The sequence below is a fragment of the Rhipicephalus microplus genome, chromosome 9 (assembly GCF_043290135.1).
Source record: "Rhipicephalus microplus isolate Deutch F79 chromosome 9, USDA_Rmic, whole genome shotgun sequence".
NCBI lineage: Eukaryota > Metazoa > Arthropoda > Arachnida > Ixodida > Ixodidae > Rhipicephalus > Rhipicephalus microplus.
In genome coordinates, this window is record NC_134708.1 from 42965546 (window position 1) to 42979522 (window position 13977).

The 13977-nt window shown below is 47.5% G+C and overlaps 1 protein-coding gene across 3 annotated transcripts in view; it reads right to left on the bottom strand.

The window, feature by feature from the left end:
• Window positions 1–12519, bottom strand: part of LOC119163765 (organic cation/carnitine transporter 2) — a 36294-nt gene extending 23775 nt beyond the window's left edge. For 2 of the 3 annotated variants that reach the window (XM_075873506.1, XM_037415832.2), the window contains exons 1-4: window positions 12381–12519; window positions 9769–10203; window positions 2981–3084; window positions 22–176 (exon numbers count right to left, since the gene is read on the bottom strand). In XM_075873506.1, the coding sequence (XP_075729621.1) occupies window positions 22–176; window positions 2981–3084; window positions 9769–10152 (643 nt within the window). In that variant the 5' untranslated portion in view covers window positions 10153–10203; window positions 12381–12519. The remainder of the gene's footprint in view (window positions 1–21; window positions 177–2980; window positions 3085–9768; window positions 10204–12380) is intronic. The other variant, XM_075873507.1, reaches the window with a different exon arrangement.
• Between the last annotated feature and the right edge of the window lie 1458 nt (window positions 12520–13977).

The window sequence follows — 13977 nt, forward strand, 5'->3', positions numbered from 1 at the left end:
GAAGACGGCCGCGAAACTCACACAAGGCCGCCGAGCTTGTCTGGATGCCGGCGATGTTGACGGAGGCGAAGAAGCGCAGGCCGTTGTACCACTTCACCGAGGCGGACAACGCTCCCAAAGAGCCGAAGAGCGCAGCCCCAAACACGGAGACGAAGAACATGGTACGCCGTCCGAATCTGCGCGAAGGAACACTTACCAGTTAAACAACACGTGTGGTTTTGAACAATAAACAGTTGAACCAAGGCCGCCGAATAAAAAAAGATGTTCAGCGGTAGTTTTAGTTTTAGGATCTCAGGTTGAAAGAAAGCGAACAAGTTGTCTACCCTGGGCTTCCTGTGTCGGGTCCTTATTTACAAATCTACCGTAGCTCGCTGAGAGTTCCCTCCGCGTCTCTTGCGGTGGCGCCTGACGCAAAATGGGTCACGTGTTCTCTTTTTTCTTACACATACACTAACTGGTTGGTACAGAAAGGGGCCACTTTTTCGTGTGTGTCTCAAGGGCAGTTTCTATATTGAAAAAAAAAAGTGTAGGAGCGTTACATGATAGAAAACACGCTGAAACTACTTCGAGAGCAGCGCAATGCCAGTGGTAAATAGTGCATATAAATACCTCACCGTTATTATTCCAGTGCATGCAGAGCAGAGCACATGGTTGAAGTGTTTAATGCAGCACGCTGCGGAGCGAGGTGTCGCTGGTCCGAATTCCCGGTCGGATATTTGCGATTATTCCTTCCGGATAATTTTCATTGTGATTGGCTGGCAAGTGATGGCGACAACAAAAATTCGCCGAGAGTGTACATATAATTGCTCTCGCACTGACAAAGAGCAATAGTTCGATAGACAACGCTGCATAAAGTCTGCCTCTGAGACCATTACAACACAGTGCACACGCACGAACACAAAAGAAGAGGCAAGGAATTAATTATACAAAGGGAGGACCTTTCCTTCTTTTGTGTTAGTGTGTTTGTGCTGTGTCATGATGAGGATCTACCAAATCGCTCAAATAGCAACATTGCTGTGCGACCAGTTGTCCGCAAGGAACGCAACAACGCTTTCAATGCCCTCCGTGCCGAGAATGGTCTCCGCCAGGGTCTTGAGACTCATTCACCCGACAATGGGCGATTGTCAAGTCGTTATAACACTTGGAGAGAGATAAAAAACGCAGAAAAGCCGGGAGGTTAACCAAGCTTGCACTCGTAGGGCTACGCTATACGTGAGGTGAGAGAAATCGTAAATAGTAAATAATATCAAAAGAAACAAGAGTCTCAAAAATAGTTTAGTGCAAACACACCGAATATGAACTAGCGCCGGTGGTTCGCAGACGATCGTGAAGTCCAGTCGTTTTCAGGTAGGGCTTTCGTGGCCTTGTGCATTCGCAAAACCGTGGACCAACGTTAGAGGATCATCTTTTCTGACCACGGTGTCGCATCAAGGCGATCGAGTAGGACGCCTATAGAGCCCGTCATTCGGTCTAGCAGGATCGGTGCGACAGGATGTGCTCCCTTGTCTTCTCCGCGTCGCATAAATTCCATGACACACTGTTGGCCGTTCCAGTGAGGTGACAGTATGCATTCGTAAATGCCACACCCAGCCACATGCGACACGGAGGGTCCAGATGGCAAAGGAAGTAAAAAAAAAATTGACAGCATATCCACGGAGTGAATGATGGAGAGTGGGGAGAAGCATTCGTCCGTTCATTCGTTCTTGCTTCCGTCCGTCCATACGTACGTCTGTGTGACCGTCCATGCGTCTATCCGCCCGTCCGTGCGTGCGTCTGTTCATGCGTCCGTCCCTGCGTTCGTCCATGTATCCACCCCTGCGTCCGTTAATGCATCCATCCATGCATCTGTCTGTGTGTCCGTTCGGCCATCTATTTAACACTCCAAGTACCACCATCTCGCATCTTTTCATCATATATTCCCCATATTGAAGCACCGCCATCCAGCGGACATTCCAAGGACTATACGAAAGGTGGCACATGCGCACTTTCTTATGGCTTGCGCTTCGGGTCTACTTCCCACCTTTAACCACATCGAGTTCATGGTATATACTAGTTCACTGTATTCATAGCAATGCGACCCAACGCTCGCTAAACCTTTCTAAAACCAAGGAGGTTACGCCCAGCGAGTATAACGTGGCAACCTTTTCCTGTCAGATAGTGCTTAATGTACATGCCAATGGCTGCTAATGGGGATAACTAATGGCTGCTAATGGCGTTAACTAAAAGCCGAATTCTCCTGTCTCTCATTCCCTATTAGCAGCCATTGGCATGTACATTGAGCACTATTTTATATTGTTCAACAACGCACAGAATAAATCTCTCACCGGCACCACCTTGGAGGTCAAAATGTTATTTATACTTGTTACACACCACAACGGCTACGAGGGACGAACGGGTGCCGCTCTATATAAGAAGCTTCGCCCCTAATATTAGGGTCAGTAGAATATGTAAGCATGGGTTCGAGAAACCTTGCATATGCCATTGTAAAGTGGACTAAGGCTGGGACTGCACCGCCTCAACTTAAGTATAGTTAAAACGGCGCAGTCACTAGATCAGGAGTGTTTGGGGTCATTTTCAAACGCTTTCCACTGTGCGTGAAAAGGCACCACTTCGTGGAAGCACTTGTCCTTGAAAAATTACTTCAGTCGTCTTTCCCTTCATCTCCCCTTAACGTTAGCATTTTATAAGGCTGATGTAAATGCTGAAGTTCAGCAGGTAGGACTAAGGGTAGGCAGAGAAGTGGAGCTCACAAATACCAATTCAAAAACTACGTTTCGCGATTATGGCTCACTCGGACTACTATGACTCAAGGCTCGACTTGAGCCTGAGGGAGATCGCCGACCCATGCTGAGCACCGTACAAGATAATTTTGCGCCCACATAACGTGAAATGAAGATATTAGAAACGAATGTACAGAGATTACTCGACACACAAATGGACACACTCCATTTCGTTAATTGCCCCAAGTCATAGAGCTCACCTATCAGACATGTGGCCCATGAAGAGTGATCCTACGAGGGATCCCACAAACACGACACTTGTCATCATGGATCGCTGCCATTCATGTTGGCACACGAGGTCCCACTGTAAGAATAAAAAAACAAAAAAGTGATATTTTGTGTGGAGAGGGAGGAGGAAGCAACAAAAAGGGAGAAGGCAGGGAGGTTAACCAGAAAGACATCCGGTTGGCTACCCTATACTCGGGGATAAAGGAAGGGGACAAGAAAGACGAGAAAGAGGGAAGAGAGGGAAAAAAGGGGGTGGGGGAGAGACTGACAGTAATTTCACTGCAGCGTGTAGAACTCTACCGCATGTCAGAGGCATTCACACAAGCCTGTCTTTCTCAGGAAACGCAGCAGGGCTTTCACTGCCTTGTGGGCTGTCGAGGCATGTGTACGTTGCTGTAATAGCAACTGCACAGAAAGAGGCCGATCATCCAGTCGCCGCATTGCGTTGGCAAGTACTTGTCTCTCTGAGGCAAACCGAGGACAATGACACAGCAGGTGTTCGATATTTTCGTCGGTGCCGCAAACATTGCACGCCGCACTGTCAGTAATTCTGATTAACGTGGTATAAGCTTTCGTGAAAGCAACTCCCAGCCAAAGGCGATAGAGAAGCGAACCTTCACGTCGATGTAGGCCGGGTGGAGGCCGGAGTTGTAGTGAAGGGTCGAGCTCGTGCAGTCGTGTACGTCGTATGCTTGGTGTGTTCCACTCAGTCAGTGTGAGACTGCGGGCCAGTTGACGAATCTACCTCGCCGCATCCGCTCTTGAAAGCGGTATTGGAACGCTGTTCGCTTCTTTATGTGACGTGCAAGCAGCATGATCTGCAGAATCATTGCCGCCTTTACCACTATGCCCAGGTAACCACTGAAAGACGATGTCATGGCCTTTTTGTATTAACAGGTGGTGAAGTTTCACGGTTTGGTAGGTCAACTGGTCGTGGCATCCGCGTCGGAGAACTGATATCAGGCACTGTAACGCTGGTTTTGAGTCAGAAAACACAGCCCATTTACCTGGTCTTTCTTCTGAATTGATGTGTTCCAGTGCATTGCGCAGAGCCTCGAGTTCTGCCGTCGTCGAACTTGTCACATGTGAAGTCTTAAAACACCGAGTTATCCCTTGTGATGGTATAACCACTGCTCCACCTGAACTAGACGGCGTAGTAGAGCCATCCGTGTAAATGTGCACGTGGTTACTGTAGTTTTCTTCCAGTAGGGATAGACTCAGTTGTTTCAGGGCATGTGTCGGTAAGTCCGATTTTCTCCTCATTCCTGGAATCATTAAGTGAACTCGCGGCCGGCTCAAGCTCCAAGGAGGAAGCAGTGGCTTTGATGCAGGTGCGTATGTCTCAGCAAACGATGAACGATGCTTGGAGACAATAGTGCCGTATGTCGTGCGGGGCCTTCCAGCAGCTAGGCTCGCCAGGTGGTGAGAAGGAGTCCTGGCATAATGCCTGAGGTGCATGCGCATTGTCTCGGTAATAATATGCGTATTTATTGAGTGATTTTGAGCGATGGCAATGGTTCCAACCGTTGAAGCACTGCGGGGTATTCAAGCCCAAGCACTTAAGATATGCCTTGGAATATGCCAAGGCATATCTTAAGTGCTTGGGCTTGAATGCTCTGAATTGCGCGCAGGTTGGTCTTGCCGGTGTTAGACATTGCAGGTAAGCTGTACCGTAAGAATCCGATAAACAGCACTCTGTACAGTTGCAGCATGGATGATATGGGCACTCCCCAATTTTTTCCTGCAAGGAATTTGAGCATGTGGCATGTTGCGGTCAGCCGCTTCTTCACATAGTTCACGTGTGGAGTCCACGACAGGTTTCTATCTATTATGACTCCCAAGAACCTGTGGCTTCTGCTGAACGATATGTATTCTTCATTAATCGATATACTGTAAGCAGACATTGGTTTCCGCGTGAACGCTACCACTGCACATTTTCCGCAGGACACCTCGAGGCCTTGTTTACGAAGATAGCATGACGCCGTTGTAGCAGCCTTCTGAAGGCGGGCGCGAAGCTGAGGCCTTGTCACACCTGATGTCCAAATGCAGATGTCATCAGCATAGACAGAAAGTTCTACAGTGCTAGGTAGCTGCTCGACTAGACCAATGAGAGTTAGGTTGAAAAGGGTAGGGCTTAGCACTCCTCCCTGAGGAACTCCTCGGCTGCTGTAATAATCAGGTGTTGGGCCATTCGCTGTCATCACGTAAAATGATCTCAGCTGTAAGTAGCTGTACACCCACATATATATCTTGCCACCAAGACCTACTGTTTCCAAAGCACTAAGGATGGCTTCATGGGTGACATTGTCGTAAGCCCCCTTAACGTCTAGAAACAGGGCGGCGCACAGTCGCTTACAGGCTTTCTGGTGTTGAACATATGTCACCAGATCAACAACGTTGTCGATTGACGAATGGCCGCGCCTGAATCCGGTCATGGATACTGGATAGATTTCGTAGTGCTCTAAATACCACTACATTCGTGTTAGAATCATTCGTTCCATCGTTTTTCCCACACAACTGGCAAGTGCGATAGGACGGTATGAGGCAATATCCAAAGGAGACTTACCAGCCTTTAGAAGTGGAATGAGGCGACTTGACTTCCATGCCTGGGGAACAGTACCAGTCTGCCAGGAGTCGTTGTATAGACGTAAGAGTGCCTTCCGAGCTTCGTCTCCAAGATTACAAAGGGCACGATAGGTAATGCCGTCAGGACCGGGTGCTGAAGAACGTCTGCACAGAGCCAGTGCCGCCTCTAGCTCATCCATAGAAAACTGGCATTCCATACGGGGATCACGTGAGGGCGGTGGGTTGTCAAAAGTTCCCGTTCTTGATACTGTGAAATTGGAATCACCGGCAATTCTTCTACAGAAAGATTCTGCGACGTCAATCTCTCTGCATCGAAGGTGAAGTGCCAGAGATGTAAACGGGTGTCGCTGAACCAAGGTTGTGCTAAGACCCCGGACAGTTCGCCATATCAGTGATAGGGGCTTTCGTGGATCCAACGACTCGCAAAAGGATGTCCAACGTCGCCTAGCCAGTTTATCCATGTGCCGCTGCATTTTCTTTTGAATGCGTCTAGCCAGCCTCAAATCATCCATGCACTTTGTCCGTCGGTACCTTCGTTCTGCACGACGGCGTATTGCGTGAAGTTTCGCAAGCTCGATGTCGAAATCGGTGCGCTTGTGACTAGTCAAATGTGTATGCGTGGTATTCTGCAGGACATCCATTATCGAGTCCTCTAGGTTATATGATGAGCCCTCGGTACAGCAGTCTTCCATTAACATTTTGAATTTCGGCCAATCGGTGTACTTGAGGCCTCTTGAGGACTTGGAGCTGGTGAAACCTTCTATACACAGGTAAGTTGGTATATGGTCGCTGCTCCACGTTTCCAGATCCGAAAACCAGTGAACTTTCCTGATAAGTGAGCGAGAAACCAATGTAAGGTCCAGGCAGCTGCTATAGGCTGATCCGCGTAAATATGTGGGGCTTTCATCGTTACAAACGCAGAGTTCGTACTCCGAGGCTAAGGACACCAATTTTCTTCCTCTAGAGTTGTCCCTGGAGCTTCCCCATAGGAAATGGTGGGCATTGAAGTCGCCAGTGATCACCCATGGCCTTGGAGTCGATGTCAGAATACCGCGTAAGCGCTCGCAGTCAAGGCGGCTTGATGGAGATAAGTAAGCCCCGATAATCGTGAAAGCAACCTTATCCTTCTTCACCGTAAGGCACACATACTGATTCCCTTCATGAGGCGAGACTCTGTGGTGAACGTAAGTGAGGTCATGGCGCATGAATACAATAACTTTGCTGCAGTCTCTGCGAGTGGAGGACATAAAGCACTCATATCCTGACAACTTGATTGAAGCACACAGGTTGGGTTCACAAATCACAATAATGGGGAAGCGGTTCACAAATACAAATTGTCTAAAGTCAGACATGCGCGACTTCAGTCCTCTGGCGTTCCACTGAAAGACAGATGCATTCTTGACTTCCGCTCGAAACGACGGTGCCTCGCTGGCCATGGTTTTACCTTAGAGCGGCAAGCACCGGACTCAGGGTGTCCAGCACATGCAGTGCGGTCTGCGCAGCAGAAGTCTTCATATTACTCAGTAGGACACGCATGGTACTCATCAGCGATTGCAGCAAGCTTACCACTTGATCTTCATTCATCGCATCACTGGTTTGAGGGGTCGTCGAGGGCGGCGGGATTTGATGCAGCTCCGAAGTAGGTTGACGTCGTGGAAGAGAGGGCCACTGTTCGGAAGGCGCGACTGCTGTCCCTTTCTTCTGTTTGGCAGTATCTGTCTTCAGTGAGCTCGGTGTTTGTGGGTCAGCCTCTTTGATAGAGGATGTCATCTCTCTATCGGTAGAGGCGTTTTTCCATGATGGTCTTCGCCCACGACGCCGTCGTCAGCGTAGTGTAGCGGCAGCTTCCCTGTGCGATGAATTGTCCCGCACCATACGCCTGAGTACCGCGTGCTCGTTTCGCACCCGCGGGCAATCTTTGGATGAGGCCTCATGAGCGCCGTGGTAGTTTGAACATCGTAGTATGGTGGCACTGCAGGCGTCTTTTCAGTGAGACTCAGCGCACCGCGGACGCACAACTTTGTTCTCACAGACACCTTTTACGTGTCCCATCTTGAAGCACTTGTAGCATTGCAGTGGCTTCGGTATGTAAGGACGCACTGAGTGGCGAACATGGCCAACTTTGACATACGAGGGAAGGCTGTCTCCCTCGAACACAAGCCTCAAGCAGCGTGAGTTGCCGAGTCTGGTAATGTGCGTAATGCGGGTGCCTTCAGTCGCTGGCTTTATTAGTATTGGCAGGTCATTCGCTGAGATGGAAAGATCCACATCATAAATGACGCCAACAGTGCCATTACAACCTGTAGCGATCATTGGCCGAACTTTCACGTTGCCAATTTCTGTTATGTACCGAAGGCTTTGCAGTGCGCTACGGTGCATAACGTCTACAGCAAGGACATTCTTTCGTGCATTGATCCTCACGTCTTTGATCTCATTCGGCGCGGTTTCCTCGAGAAGCACAGAAAGAACTTGCCTGTTGAGGAGTCGCAAGTTAGATGCAGGGTCTTCAGGCATAAACAGCATGGTGTGCGGCCACCGCTGTGGTGCAGTCTTAACGGTAAACACTTGTCGACGATGCCGTTCGCAGCAGTCTTCGTTTTGTAGATCGATACATGACGACCGTGAAGTCATCATCCGATGACTCAAAGCCGTCCGAATACAAATCGGTTGCCTCACTGTCGGTGTCGCTCGACGCGTTGCTACGCTTCCTGGACGACGAAGTCCGGCGCGACGGTTGCACACCTGGAACATTCTCAGGTGTGTCCTGAAGCATCACCGCAAAGGAGGGAGCGGCAGCTCCCAGGATTTCCAGAAAAACAAATTGAAAACACTGAGACACGGGCACAAGCGTTCTGTGAGAGAATCCTTTTTGTGTGGAGAAGATGCTAGGACCTTGGGCATCTGCCTCAGTTGCGCAGAAAGCGACGAAAGCACTCCTACTTTACTTAAAGTCGACAAACCTGAGCGACCGCCTGTAGACTGTGTGCTCTCCTGAGTGTGCTCGTGATTGTGTGTACCTTATTATCTCTCTGCAACCTCTTTTCTCTCCTTCATCCCTTCCCCAGTGCAGGGTAGCAAACCGAATGTGCGTCTGGTTAACCTCCCTGCCTTTCCTTGCATCTTTATTTCTCTCTCTCTCTCTCTAAATCGTTACCCCTTTTTGCTAAACAAACACAAGCCAAAGAGCCGTTTTGTGTGACTGTGTGCACTTATTATTTGCACGGGACGGCTTTATGCTCTCCCATAGTAGAGTACCTAGTACTCTAAATCGTTAACAACTTTTGCTAAACTCACACGCTTGAAAAAGATCAGCAGAGGTTGAAAGATGGCTTTCAGCCCTCCCATAGTAGAGTACTGAGCACTCTAAATCATTAACCACTTTTTCTAAACACACTTTCTGCAACGTCACTTGTCTCGTGGCCGTAGTGAAACTGCTTCCCGCTCTCACATAGTACAGTAGTAAGTACTCTAAATGGTAAAACACGTTTTATAAACACACAATGATCGAAACATTTCAATCGAGACAGCGTATTGCTCTCCCATAGTAAAGTACGTCGTACTCTAAATCGTTGATTAGCTTGTCCCATACCAACGCTTTGGAGGTGACGAAAATCACGGCGGCACTTCTATTGTCCCCTCGTGCGCTGAGCAAACAAATTGATTTCAGGCAGCCTCCGGCTCTTTAGATCTGTGTTCCTCAGGACTGCAATAAAGTTCTTGTTATGTGATGGCGGTAATCTTTGGCTTAAGTGTGTGGTTGGCACAGACACGACCAACTTAGTGTATTCCTTAAGTCACTCTGCCAAAGCTCATCTCAGAGGTCCCCAAGAAAAAAGCAGTTATTTCAGATCGGCTTCAGTAGGTGATGTCACGTGACAATCTCGGCAGCTGTGTTTCCATGAACTCAGTCAATTAGTTTTTCGTTCAATGTTCCGAAAGTTAATTGGCGTTTATTTTAAGTAATCTCCCAATATAGTATGTGTCCAACGTAACTTTTAATTTGAAATAGAACCACCGATTTCTACTTATGAGAAGAACTTTTATGAATATTGCAAAACCGCAAGTAAGTGCTTTGAAGTATATGCTTGGAAGGGAAACAAGGGTATCAACCGTCCTACCGATGTCATTCGTTTATTCTAAGTTGCCTAATATACAATACAAAAAAAAAACACACCTCTGGCACTGCAGATGATCCTGGTATAGTCTCGTTGTATGACCACGCGTCACACGACACCATCCTCGATTGATCGAAGAGCACAGCGGAAGCATTGTCGCTTATGGTTTCCACGGGAAACATCAGACAGGATTCGAACTTCGGGCCCACCGCCGAGAGGCGAGAACCATTGGCAAGGGGAATGGCTTCAGCCTTCCAACGTTGCTCTGTCCAGTTCGCGAAGGATGGATCGCTGGGCCTCGAGCACCAGTGTTCGACGTCCGCGGCCACGAACAACGCCGCCAGTTGCGTCCAGGATGAAGGAAACGCCCGCACAAAGGTCAGCAACCAGACGACCAAGTGGTACCACCGCGGTGGTCCAATCAGAGCACTGATTTCCTTCATGTCCACAGTTGAGTCCTTCTAGCCTTTTCTTCGAGAGTAACCGATGAACGACTGAAAATAGAAAGTAGGAAAAATAAGCACTCATAATAGGCTGAGTCAGTTCCATAGGCGATCGCAGGGTTCCACATTAAAAGTGGGCCGGGAGGTGAGGCTTAGTTTTATCGCAGATTCTCCCCCCCCCCTTTTTCTTCCCGCATTGGAAGAGAACGGCAGAAGTTTCCCGAGATGATGCAGAAAAGGAAATGACACAAAAACGTGCTGATCTCTACTGTGCTATTTCAGTCCCGGCTGTAGGAAGCAAATGGTGGGGAGTAAATCGTTGTCAAAACGCGACACAAGGAGTCCTTGTCCGTCATTATTTTATAAACCTGCATGGACGTACCCTGTACATTGACCAATGAAGCACCAGTTCTGACTTGGTGAAAGGTGAGGTGCTGCAGCTTGGCGCTTCCCTTAGAGGAGGGTGGGATTGGAGTTGGTGGCACAGCCTTGTGAAATTTCGGGCATCTGGTGTTCGTTTATGCGCACAGAAATCATCCAGTAGGCTGACATCGACCACTAATAGGGCCTCTCTTGGGGATTTCTCTGCCATCGAAAAGCGACCATTGAAGGCGCAGCTTTGGGGCAGCAGCCGAGCACTGCAACCGCTGTTCCGCCGCGCTGGACCAAAATGTAGTTAAGAAAACGTGATCACTGTAAACAGAAGGAATAGTGGTAGACCTTATTGGTTAAGCGCTCGGCCTATCCTTGACAAAAAAGCTACTTGGTAAGCATCGGGAGCTCTAGTTTACCATATCTGACCTTGATCGATCGCGTATGCGAGCGCCTGAGAAACCTGTTCTCCAAATCGACTCCTGGTTGGCTGAAAATGCATTTCGTCGAGCTTTTAGCTGGGATAGTTGATAATGACATAGTGCATTTATTATTCATGCGAGCATTTACAACAGGCTGAGTTTAGGTGCGTGAACTGTGGCCTTTGTGGTTAGGCTCTAGCATGGGTCGGTGAATTCACTTACTACTCAACTCACTCGGCGTTACTCAGACTCAGATCAAACCGTCAGCCTGAGTGAGCCCGGATGAGTAATATTTAGGTGGATTTGAGTCTGAGTCCAGCTCAGGAAAAGTTTGGTGAGACTGAGTACGAGTGAGTCGAAAGCGCAAGATATATTTATTCGGCGAGTATGAGTAAGCTACCCCCTTTTTATGATGACCCATGGTCTTTAGTACGTCTTCGCTAGAAAACTGGATGCCTTTAGTCGTGATATTGTGTTCACTTTTTGCATTGCGAGGAGGGCAGCTCCCCTCGCCTGACGGCGGGCAACTTTACTGCGCAGTGGCACTTCCACAGAGTTAAGCGCAATGACTTTGATCGGCCACGCATAAAAGAAAAGGCTGCTGTCACTTCGCAAACGAGCATTGGCACAGAAACCCGAAAAGTGCTGTATCATAATCCAAATGGTTTCAGTGATAACCCACTCGAATTGTATGATTTGAGACATTTGGGACAGTGATCGTTTGAGACATCACCGTATCGGGCGCTGTCCGTATATAGATGGGAGGGCTGCCCGTCTTATTTTCGAAGACACCCCATGAAAATTGTAGAGAACTTTAGGAACTCAAGCTGTCGTATGCTGTCGTATGTTACGATCCCTTGGAAAAAGCCAGAGAAAACCTCCCATAGCGTAGGCACATGTAGCTTATTGAGCGCTCGCTGGCACCAGTGTTTGACACGTGGCTATACTCATTTCTTTTCTAAAGCGGCTAGTGGCCGTTCCGATAGAATGCTCCCCAAAGAATGTACAATACTGCTAAGAAAAAAAAAAGAAAAACAGAAAGGATCGTATAGGTAAATACTTATACACGTATACACTTTCTCAAGTAACACTAAGTTGCTTACTATCTTGTAACCTATAGCTTGATATGCAGAGGTATTTGTTGAAAACTTTCAATTTATTGAGTGTACCGAAAACTTGAACGTCCTCGTACATTTCTTCCGGGATTCCTCAGTCAATATTTCAGGTAAGAACAACGAAATTTAGCTTCTAATAGACCTTGCATTCACATTAGCTGGGCAAAGTACTTGCAATAAAAGCAAAAAACTAGTTAGCGCAACTCTTTTTGAGCAAAAGTAGGCGTGGCAGTGTTGTGGAAGTTTTGTTAAGCCTCATTCCCGCATCGTAAAGCAAATGGCGTAAGAACGTAACTGGAACGTGCAACGTCCCACATACCATATGCGCCCTTGTTTCTTCGGGTATTCAACGAATCAGAGAATCACATATCCCCGAGAATGCATTCGCTTGGCTGCCCGATCATATAAAACCACTGTAGATGCTCACGGAACGACACACCCGAATCCATCTCCTTGTAGTCGTGGACAATTCTTCGAGTGACTCTATTGCCGTGGCTTTGCGATAAAGAGGATTATAAAGACCTGCGCTTATCAGTGCTACAAGTGGTCGCGTTATCAGCTTTCTCCGCTGAAGCAGGCCCAAGATATCGCTCAATGCCCCCCTTTTTTTATTTTGACAACAAGAATTGCATTATGCTAGCACTTTCTTTCTCGAATGTACATACATTTTATATAGCTCTTGAGCTAAACCTTGCCACTTTCTTGCGGATGCATGAAGTGCCATTGGAGAGCCTACAAATATCAGAGAAAAAAAATCTTGGGTCGTTCTACTCCACGCAGGTAGGTGTATGACCACCGAAGCTGTTCGATGCACGGCACAAATATAGGCGATGCACATTTCTTATGAAAGGTACTGAGATGCCATGAATTTTTGAACTTAACGTACACACTTTGAAAGTCCTTCGACCTCGATGCCCGTGGGCCACAGGTGCAGTGCACAGGTTGTCCTTTAATATTCACTGGCACACTTGCTTATTTGCTCAATTATTTATTTCGTATTTCGTTCAGGCTATTCATTGGTACACCTGCTTGTTTACTTTTCTGGTTAATTACATATTTATTTCTGTTTTCCCGTTCTCTTTATTGGAATAGTGGCGAGTAGTGGTGTTTGCCCGAATTCCGAGTCCATGCTCTATGTTGATCAGGCAATTCTTTTTAATACAAAAACTTTATATCTGTAGGCTTCGAAGCGATGTTGTGAAGTTATAAACTACCACGTGGGTGCACGAACTGTGCATTGAATTCGTCTATGTGGCGTTCGTGTCACTAGTTGTTGTTGTTGTTCACCTATTGATAGTGGCGCGTACCCACAATGGAGGATTGGCCAAGAATCGAGTGGTTTTAAGTATTACTGTTCAGATTTGAATTAATGGAGGTATAACAAATATCACTGATAGCCTAGCAAAGAGTGGTGCTTAATGTAAAGTGAAGTATGTTAAATAAAGCGCGATTGCTTGCTTGCTTGCTTGTTCCTTTCTTTTGTGGCTCTCACCCACTAAGGGGGATTGCCAAGAAGCCGGTGGTTAATGCAAGTCAATACCTTTAGATTTTCTAGACTAGCGAAATATGATTACTGTGTTTCGACTGTGAAATTAATTGGGCGCAATGTAAAAAAAAGAAAAAAAGGGGAGAGAAACAATAGAATTTGTTGAATATCTGAGGTGGAATCGATATATGAAATTCTCCTGAAAGTTGAATCATTGCAGTGTATCAGCTGAATAATAAGTGGTGTGTGGCTAGCAAAATTCGAGAGCTGATCGCTGACTCAGCAAGGTAATCTTCTTGTGTTATATATGAATTCGCAGAGAGCCCCGCAGATGTTCCGGTCGCTGTGTCCCAATGAAGATCCCGTGAGCCAAGCCCGTAAGCTGCACCTCGTCTTTCTCGGCAATGTTAATGCCAAAAACAAATGATGG